General features: G+C 48.0%; 2 protein-coding genes across 4 annotated transcripts; both read right to left on the bottom strand.

Moving 5' to 3' along the window:
* Positions 1–952: 952 nt before the first annotated feature.
* Positions 953–2,596, bottom strand: LOC125508135 (epoxide hydrolase 1). 2 transcript variants are annotated; one of them, XM_048672740.2, is made up of 4 exons: positions 2,346–2,595; positions 2,004–2,221; positions 1,507–1,904; positions 953–1,402 (listed from the first exon to the last, which is right to left on the bottom strand). In XM_048672740.2, the coding sequence occupies exons 1-4, from the start codon at positions 2,416–2,418 to the stop codon at positions 1,156–1,158; spliced, it is 936 nt and encodes a 311-aa protein (XP_048528697.1). In that variant the 5' UTR covers positions 2,419–2,595; the 3' UTR covers positions 953–1,155. The 2 variants fall into 2 exon arrangements, with proteins under 2 accessions (XP_048528697.1, XP_087375713.1); XM_087519587.1 differs by having other exon boundaries at positions 1,507–2,221; positions 2,346–2,596.
* Positions 2,597–7,118: 4,522 nt separating this feature from the next.
* LOC125526828 (lanC-like protein GCL2) lies at positions 7,119–9,481 on the bottom strand. Of its 2 annotated transcripts, none has more exons than XM_048691449.2 (6): positions 9,124–9,481; positions 8,855–9,033; positions 8,635–8,752; positions 8,380–8,496; positions 7,958–8,272; positions 7,119–7,691 (listed from the first exon to the last, which is right to left on the bottom strand). In XM_048691449.2, the coding sequence occupies exons 1-6, from the start codon at positions 9,415–9,417 to the stop codon at positions 7,353–7,355; spliced, it is 1,362 nt and encodes a 453-aa protein (XP_048547406.1). In that variant the 5' UTR covers positions 9,418–9,481; the 3' UTR covers positions 7,119–7,352. The 2 variants fall into 2 exon arrangements, with proteins under 2 accessions (XP_048547406.1, XP_048547407.1); XM_048691450.2 differs by having other exon boundaries at positions 8,635–8,746.
* Positions 9,482–10,255: the final 774 nt, after the last annotated feature.

Genomic DNA, 10,255 nt, shown 5'->3' with positions numbered 1-10,255 from the left:
ATATGACTCCATCAAGCTTTTTTCTAGCTTCCTCCCTGCTAGACACCGTGTAAGATTCCATAGAACCTGCCATGCGTAGGTAAACAAGGTGAGGTGACGTCGAAACCACCGAAGATGTGATTAAGAACATGCACTGAAAAGTCATGTTTACCAGATTCTGTTATGGCAACAAAGCCCAACCCATGATCACACACATAGCAACGGGGTCAGTGTTTAGACAAGTCACGAAATTTTTTCTATTTCAAAGCATGTCTTTCGTGATGGGTAAGAACTTCCCCCTTTTAGGTGATTTTCTTCTTTTTCGACAAGTGTGATTCATATTTTGAAGATGATGTTGTAAGATCACAAAGCTTGGCCCGAGCCTCTTGTCATCTAAACCCACCTCCAACCGTCTGGTTCACCAAATGAGAGAAGTTGACCATCATACACGGACTCAACTTCCCCCTCCTCGATTCCAAGGTTCTCGGGATGGCTGGAGCATTTGGTAGAAACCTTCAAAAGGCCAAACACCACATGCTTGAGATCCCTCACCCACATCTCGATGTCCTCAGACATTCCTTTGAGGAGCTACGCCATGATTTTTCATATTTGAAGAAATACGTGAATGTGAGAAAGAAAGGATTTGGATGGATATATACTTGGGAGTGTACTCAAGATTGTGCAGAGCTTGACGTCTATTCCACATGGATGTCGACATAGTCTTGAGATATGCCCTTCACCCCCTTTGCCTTATTAGGCTTAGTTTCGCTTCTTCTATGGCTTTTATATTTGCCGATGTGATCATTTGTGTGGGCGTATTCATGCTGTTCGTGTGCATCCTAATTATGCATATGCTATGTGTTTCTCAGTTATGGTTGATATCTCCATAGTGTTGCATTTTTGAGTTAATGAAAGGAGTACATTGTAGTAGAAATATAATGTTACCCTCAAAAAAAGAAAAAAACCCTCAAAAAAAGTAGAAATATAATGTTTCTTAATCGATGATGAGCTACCCGATTCAAAAACTGAAAAACCAGACGGGCATGATTACATTACACTATCCATTTTTAACGACCAAGAAAATTCAGAGCGACATGGTTCAAGCAGAGCAATGGTGGCGGAAGCTTTATTCATTGGGAACCCCGAGCTCACTCTCGTCCGGCGATGGATTATAGATCAGGGATGGTCCTTGAGGAAGCCGAGTAGGAGGTCGTTGATCTGGTCCGGGAACTGCTCCTGCACGAAGTGGCTTCCTTCAGGGATGTAGGTGATCTTGAGGTCCGGCGCGAAGGTGTTCATGACGCCGCTCCTCATGGCGGCCTCGAAACCAGGGAACTTGAAGCAGTAGTCCTTCTCCCCCATCACCATGAACACGGGGACCTGGAACTTGGGGTCCACGTGCTTCGTCATCCTGTGCAGAGACCTGCGATCATGCATGGAAGCAGTTGAGTTCATCAATCTGTTTCTTCTTCGTTGTAATATAATCGTGCCATGGCTGGGGGCACGAAGAAGCTTCAGCTGGCCTACCTGTATGGTATCTGGAGAGGGTAGCGGAAGCCGGACTTCTCGTAGAGCGCGGCGTAGGCGTCGAGGTCCTCCTCGGTGAACCACGGCGGCAGGGGCGTGGAGAGGTCGGCGAGGTCCATGATCTCCTGCCCTTCCTCCGCGATCGGGACGTCGCTGCGGGAGAAGAGGATGTAGATGGTGCGCACCACGCGGCGGACGTCGTGCCGGCCGAAGTCGGCCTCCGCCCTGTCGGGCTCGCGCCACCGCAGGATGTAGAACCCCTCCGGCATGGTGTCGAAGTTGAAGGGCCCCGGGCTGAAGGGGATGCCCATGCACATGACGCCGCGGGTGCGGTCCGGGTGCCGCAGCGCGAAGTCGTACGCCGGCATGGCGCCGTAGTCCTTGCCCACCAGGAACACCTGGAGGCAGGAGCACATGATGGTCATGCCAGGGAGCGAGCATGGCGGGCTACGTGCGTCTCTCAGCTGTTCACTGCAGTGGATGTGGTGACTACGTACCTTGTGGATGGAGAGGGCGTCGAGGATGGCGAGCACGTCGGCGACGAGGTCCTCCCAGGTGGCCTCCACGTCCTCCGCCGGCTGGTCGGAGAGCCCGTAGCCGCGGCTGTCGGGCGCGATGGCGCGGTACCCGGCGGCGGCCACGGCCAGCATCTGGTGGCGCCACGTGTACCATATCTCCGGGAAGCCGTGCAAGAACACCACCGTCCCAAGCTCATCTGCAAGCAGCACAAAGAACAGATCACACACATGACCAAGAACCGTCGCTCTGCTTGGCTCCATCAAGCTCAAGCTCCACTCACGACGCCGATGGCGAAAAGAAGGGGGGGAAGAAGCTCTCACCTTTGCCTACTTGAGCAAGGTGGAGGTTGAGCCCACGGAGGAGGAGGTGGGTGTGCTCTATCTGCTGCGCCATTGCTGCTTACTACTACTTCTGGAGCTCCTAGTGCGCGATGCTTCACTTTATATAGCCAGACCAGTAGGAGACATTAGTTTCTAAAATGAAAGGATAGAAAAGGATGGGGATTTTTTTGGTAGTGGGAATGAGTCGAGATGGCTCCCCACTCTCTTTGACACTGCCGTTTCGGCTTCATGCGCTCTTGGTGTTTCCTGCAGGCCGAGCTATAGACAAACACTGCGCACCCCGGAATCCAAGAAATAGCTCAGCCCAGATACCCTGAAATCCTACAAAGAAAAAATTCCGTGGATAAGAATCAGCACTGCACCAGGGCCTTGCAATGCCATTTCAACTCACCCGGAACAGCATTCAGTTAAAACTCTGCACCGCGGTAACTGGTTGTTTGTGCTGTTTACCTGAACAAATACAGTTACGGCGTGAGTGACTCGTGGCTCCTCCAGCCTCCTAGGTACGCCGCTTGATAAAATAGTCCAAGGCCTGAACCACGAGGGCTTTAGTTATGGCCTTACCATATGGCAGGCCGGCCTCGTGCTACTAATAATATTTGCAACCATCGACTGTTGATATGTTTGTCAACTGTTCTTAGATTCCAAATGCCTCGTCGCCGAGCATGTTAGTGATGCTACTAATGATGTGTTCTGTTTAGAAACATCTAATGTTGTGTTTGGATGTTGTGGCGGACCTGGAGCAAGGCGCGGCCGGGTTCCTCTCTCTTTTTTTAAAGAAAAGACATACGCTCGATTTTATAAATAAAGTCATCAGACAAAGTCACATCACAAACACCAGATGAACAGAGTATCAAGCAACAGCTAGCAAGTACGATTACATGGCACCCTAGCCAATCATGGCACGCAGGCCAGCACCGAAACCAAAAGGGTAATTACTAAGACGGCGTCCGAGAGTGCCGCAGCAGGGAGGAAGCCGTTGACTGCATCTTAGATACCATATTGTCAAAAGCCTCAAGGTCCGCCTCCTTAGTCAATAATCTCCAATGCTGCAAGAAGACATTAGCTTTAAATAAGCAGCTCACAGGGTTAGCCGAAAAGACATGCTCAATAATAAACTTGTTTCTAGTAGTCCACAGCGCCCAACATATCTCAGCCCAACCAACCCAAAAAACCCTTTTAGTCACCCCAGATAAAGCAGAAACACATTGTCGCAGGTCCTCGAAGGATGAGGGGTTCCAATTAACATGAAGCCAATGTCGGATGCAAGACCAAAGGAATTTAGCCAGAAAAACAATGAAAGAAAATATGCTCGATGTTTTCAATGGCCCCACAAAGCACGCATCTATCAGAGCTCGGGCCATTCCTTTTCCGGATTTGATCAGCCGCAGGAAGCTTCCCATGAAAAGCTTGCCACATAAAGATTTTGATCTTAGGAGGAATACGGGCCTTCCAAATGTTCTTAAATTTCGACGTGTGAGCACCGAAGATAAGCTTAGCGTAAGTAGTCTTAACCGAAAACCGACCAGAAGAGGCGTGAGGCCAAACGACCGAATCATCTTCATCTGAGAGCATGGAGAAGCAAGCAGTAAGACGTTGCCAGTCTTCCAACTCTGCAGGAGAAAGAGATCGACGAAAGGCGAGATCCCAATTATTAACGAAGAGCTCGAAGATAGAGATCTTCGGATCAGAGCAGTAAGAGAAAAGAACCGGGAAGGCCACCGCGAGAGTGGACTCCCTGGCCCACCAATCTAACCAAAAACGAGTGGACTTACCATTTCTAACTACGAATTTAACCAAAGACTGAAAGATAGGCCGGACTTTAACAAGCTGACGCCAAAACTGGGAGCCACCCGAGAAAGATGCAAACATGGGACTCGAGTCCGAGAAGTATTTGGCCTTGAGAAAGGATAACCAGAGGGGACGCTCCTCAAGGGACATGATTTTCCACCACCATTTTACCATGAGGCACTTGTTCATAACCAAAGTATTAATGATCCCTAAGCCCCCCCCCCCCATGCTCTTAGGTCTGCAAATCAGTTTCCGTTTGACCAACCTATACTTGCGCTTGTTATCGGAAGAATTCCAGTAAAAAACACCTCTGTGTTTGTCAAAGCCCGTGTGAATCCTTCCCGACAAAAGGTAAAAGCCCATTAGAAACATTGGAAGAGAGGACAAACAAGCGTTGGTCTTTTTAGCAAAGGAAAGGCGGCAAGTTTTCATCCAAATCAAGTGTAGAGCACAGGATGAATACATATCCTTCACTGGAAGAATTCAGAGCCGGGTGAGCAAAGTTGTGGGCTTCACTATTCGAAGTCCTAGAAATATGGTCGATGGAAGAGTTAATGTGGGCAACAGTACAAGGAAAGTTCGCCATCAACGGCACATCCTGTGAAGTGATGCGTGTTGCAGCAGCAGCCCTTGTGAGGTTGAGCGAACCTGGCAAGAAGGTGATCTTCTGCAAATGAAGGAGACTTGCAATCTTTAGTAGCCCCAAGGAGTAGAGTTGAAGATTCTGCCGTGAGTGGGGAGAGCGTGACAGCAAAGAAGGCATGTATTTTTATGTTGTATATATAGTGCTGCAACGGACCAGCATCCGTTGGCTGGACGCACGAGCATCCAACCAACAAATGAATTATTTGTGGAGGAATGCTCAATGCTCATGTTGTGGGAGGATCAGCTCTTGTGGATATTTCTTACATTACTGCCTCAACTTTCTGTATTTCGGCCATGGTCCATGTTAAAGGCTCCGAGATCAACTTCAAGATCACCTCGGTATACGGCCCTTCTTCATCCACTCTTAGAAGATGCCTTCTTTGCCGAGCTCATTGCTCAAAAGCCATCGCATGGCGATCTTTAGCTCACCTTTGATGATTTAAACCAAATTTATCGAGCCCGTGACAAAAATAAGAGAAACGTCAGTGTAAGGTGCATCAACTGTTTCCGAGTCACTCTCCATAGATGTGAGCTCAAAAAGATCCATCTCTAAAATCAGTGATTCACTTGGAGCAATGGTAGGCAAAACCCGACCTCGGGCAAACTTGACTCTTTCTTTTGCAATGTTGAATGGGACATCCAATTCGACACCCAGATTTTCCAGGCCCTATCTTCATCACTCTCCGACTACCGCACCCTCTTTCTTGTGGAAGCCGCTGGGCCACGTAGGCCGAGGACTTCTAAATTCCATAATCTTTAGGCTTCCCTTCTGGGTTTCAATGAGGTGGGTTCTAACCTCTGGAGTGAGCACTCCGATCATTCCGAACCATAAGCCCTTCACCACAAACTTATGAAAACCGGCACTCGCCTCTCCGATGGAGCCGGAGGTTGTTCTTTTAACGCCAAAATTCAGCACCATGCCACCCTCTCCATCATCCGAGGTTCGGGAGGCCATCAACCAAGTGACAAGTGATAAAACGCTCGGATCGGACGGGTTCACCGGTCTCTTCTTTAAGAAGTGTTGGGGCATCATCAAGGATGATATCATGAAGGTAATTCCCCTATTCGGCAACCTCCACACTGCCAACCTTCATTGGCTCAGCTCCGCGAATGTTGTCCTCCTCCCGAAGGATGGTGCCGAGATAATCTTTGACTGCCGCCCCATTAGCCTTATCCACACGGTGGCCAAAATTATTGCGAAAATTCTCGCCATCAGGCTTACTCGTCCGTCATATGCGCGCCCAAAGTGCTTTCATCAAGATGAGAAGCATCCACGATAACTTTGTGTATGTGAGCAAGCTCATGTGTGCCGGCTCCATATGTGCAACACCCCCACCCTACTTTTGAAGCTCGACATTTGAAAGGCTTTTGACACGGTGAGGTGGGGGTACCTCCTTGATCTCCTTCAGCACCATATGTGCAACACCCCCACCCTACTTTCCAAAGTGCTTTCATCAAGATGAGAGGCATCCACGATAACTTTGTGTATGTGAGCAAGCTCATGTGTGCCGGCTCCATATGTGCAACACCCCCACCCTACTTTTGAAGCTCGACATTTGAAAGGCTTTTGACACGGTGAGGTGGGGGTACCTCCTTGATCTCCTTCAGCACCATATGTGCAACACCCCCACCCTACTTTTGAAGCTCGACATTTGAAAGGCTTTTGACACGGTGAGGTGGGGGTAACTCCTTGATCTCCTTCAGCAGAGGGGATTCCCAAGCATATTTCGTGATTGGGTCTCCGCACTACATGCACCTCCTCCTGTTACGGCTGAATGGTATTGCTGGCAATCCTATCGCCCATGGGTGTGGTCTTCGACAGGGTGACCCGTTGTCCCCTCTACTCTTCGCTATTTCCATTGACCCACTCCAAGAAAGCCAAACACAAAGTCAGCAATCAGATATGAACTCCAAAGTACATGTGCAATAGTTTCAAGGTTAGAGGTGTTTTCCAAGTACTCTCTCCGTCCGAGAATACTTGTCATCAAGATGAATAAAAGGGGATGTATCTAGATGTATTTTAGTTCTAGATACACCCCTTTTTATCCATTTTGATGACAAATATTTTCGGACAGAGGGAGTACATTAGAAATAATGAAATGTGGAGGGCCAAGGTTGAGAACATACAAATGTTCATGAGCATGGGTCAAAAAGACTACTTCCTCGTTGTTAAAAGAAAAGACTGCATCTTAAAAGTTTAAGCAAGGAAAGGCAAAGGCTACATCCACATTTCATCCCAAAGGAATCGCCCTGGCTGTTGGCCATGATATCATTTGCATCCCAAAGCACTCATTTTATTCAAGGTCATAGGCACTATTCAACACAAAGATGAGCATTATTACCAGAACCCCCTCACAAGCATATTTTACAAAGGTCCAAGTTTGCAGAGTCAGAAACACTAAAATTTACAAGGATATCAACCGCACTAAGGTAATTTTACAGGGTAGATAAGAACACAAGTACTCCCTCCGTCCCAAAATGTAAGATCATTTTTGACACAGATTGTTTGCACTGACGGATCGCTGGGCCTACATACATTGATGCTGGAACTCAAAGTTCGTAGGCGGGGAACCTTGATTCCGAGGGGTTAACCATGTCTAAAAGGAGATATGCCATCCCAGCCTTTCCTTCAAACAATGAAAACGGACGGTCACCACCATGCATGGCCTCCTCAGCAATCAATCGATCAGCATTTTCAAGCAGAAAGCAAGCAAAAGCCTTAGCCCGGTAGAGGTACTCAACATTGCCGGTTAGCCTATAAAGTGAGAGGAATACATAGGCATTCCCGCTTATACCGTGGCATATTCCAACTCGCTTGAGAAGACCACGGTTCCAGACAACTTCAGCAGCCTCTGCAGCGGACTGCTTGAAGTGATCATCTTGGAAGACCTGAAACACAAACGGTTAGCTCATCATTGTGATCAAAGGGAAAGTTAAGTTAGAACACTACTACTTGGCTGCTCATCAGTCATAGCTAAAACTTGTGCCAAAGCCTAATTGGTCGTCAGTAAAAACTCCTGCTGAGGCCTGAACAAACTTGCCTATGTGGAGATGCATGCACAACTTCCCAGATGGGTATACATATGTGGTGTGAATAAGATGCATACATACTCAGGAAGATCCTATAGACTAACTCTATACAGATGCAGCAATACCTGATATGCCTTAGCGAGTGTAAGAGCAACACCAGGGGCACCATGGCACCAATGCACCAGGCGATCGGATTCACTGTCTTCACTCGAGGGGTAGTTTCCACTTGGAAACCGGTTACTGATCATGTACCGCAGAGTATTCTTCACGTCATCCTGCTCATCCAGCTTCAATTCAGTGTGCATGAGAACATGCATGATTCCAGCAAGTCCATGGGCAGCACCCCAGTACTTCTTCCCATGCCACTCATACATCAGCGGGCAGCTCCCCTTGTTCGACAGCTTCCTTCCCTCCCTAATTATGTCCTTTGCTACAGAACTCTGCCTCATTGCAGCGGTTTTGCATGATTAGATAAGATGTACCTTTCACATTGTTCTACAGAAACAAATAATGTGAAAAGAGGAACAGAATCACAGTGTCAACATACAATGTGTTCGGCAGGAATTGTCTTGTCACTGAGATGCTCATTCAGGAACAAACAAGCCCACAAATAGCCCGCCCTTCCATACAGCAGCTCATTTGGAACTTTCTCTGTGATAATTATCTACAAGATCACAAATGTAAGACAACTCTGTCAACAACATTAGGTATACCATCCGTGGTTCTACAACCATGTAGCAAAATAGCACAGAATTTAACATACAGACTCAAGAACCGAAATTACGCTTAATAGAGGCTTCACCTCATCAAACGAGCTCAGAAAGTTGGTCTCCATCAACTGATCATTGCAATGCTTCGCGATCACTGCTCCGAGAGCGCAGACACCGGCCCTCCCACATATGAAAGTCAAGAACCTGCGCCTTGCAACCAGGCGATCATTTCACATGAATTAACAACGACCAGAACAATCTATCTAACCAAACAAAACTACAAAACGGAAACAATGAGAGTCGCCATCGTACGGTAGGCCAAGCGACGCGGCATCGCAGGCTTGGACGATGTCGCTGGCGAGGTTGAGATCACGGCGGTCGCCGGTGACCTGGAAGGACTTGAACAGCAGGAGCGCCGTCCCGAGCGCGCCCGTGTAGAGCGTGTAGTCCGTCACCTGGCCCCCCGTCCTAGTCCATGTCTCTTGCACGACCTGCAGGACACGATCAATCAGTCGAGCACCTCGCGCGCGCGCGCCCCGAAATGAAACCACAACACAAGAAATGAAGCAAAGACGGCGTGCCTTGTCTTTGAGCCGGAGCGCGGCGCGGAGGAGCCGGTCGGAGAGCCTGGGGTAAGGGAGAGAGAGCAGGCCGCGGAGCCCGGCGGCGGGAGGGTCGCCGCCGTCGGGTGCCTCGGCGACGAAGTCGGGGAGGTCGTTGGGGAAGAAGCGGTCGGCCATGGCTGCTGCCGCGCCGTGCGCGCGTCGGCGCTTCGTGGCGTGGCGGGAGGAAGGGGAGGAGGAGGAAGACTCGCCGTGCGGGGGCTGCCGAGCGTGGTGGAGGCCTTCCACCTTCTCCTCGTCGCCATTTCCCATATTTTTCTGCTGGGTTCCTCGGCGAGGCTGGCACGTCTGTGGTGAGCTTGCACACGTGGAGTACCTGCTGTCCCTTTCTTCTAGAGCTTGGAGCTGCTCACCGCTTCAATGTCAGGCGCCAATTTGTTTAAAACATTTTAAGAATTAGGAGCATTTACGTTCAAAAAAATAGGAATATTTAAAGAGTAAAGAAGATGGCAACAATGTCTGAGATTTTGGGATATCAAATCTGGGTTCCCAACCTACTCCCGTGTGAAATTTCGTGAAAAAATACCAGAAAATGCATTCATGGCAAAAAGACAAAATTTCCTATGTATAGAAAAAAATGTTTGGATAGATTTTTGTTCGGAGAGTATTTCCTTCGTCGTGGATATGTTTCCTGATATTTTTTCACGAAATTTCACACGGGGTAGATTGAGAACTCAGGTTTGATATCTCAAATTTTAGTTTTGTATAACTTTTGGTAATTTTTACGTTTAATATCTATATCAATATAAAAAGACTCAAAGGAACAGATCCAATTACTCTCAGCCGTCAAATCATGTCAATCCAACGACCTAGACTGATTCAATGTCAAGTGCTCAACACGTTTAGCGTGTAGTTAATTTCATGCCAAATATAATGCTAATCACATAATAACACGTAAATAATATCCTACTTAATATCCGCATGCACTTGATATACTTTCAAATTAACGTGCATTACATGTACACATTTGACTAGTTCATATAAGGGTGTGGAGCGCGCAGGAGCTCCTATGTATTTCCCGTCAACATAGATCCTTTTTTATGCATGTTGCATACTGAAGTTGGTATGTTTACATGTTGAGATGAATATG

This window comes from Triticum urartu, chromosome 1A, assembly GCF_056163025.1.
Source record: "Triticum urartu cultivar PI428250 chromosome 1A, HENAU_Tu73, whole genome shotgun sequence".
Taxonomy (NCBI): Eukaryota; Viridiplantae; Streptophyta; class Magnoliopsida; order Poales; family Poaceae; genus Triticum; species Triticum urartu.
The sequence above is the reverse complement of the archived record's forward strand: the minus strand, read 5'-3'. Positions and strand labels throughout refer to the sequence as shown.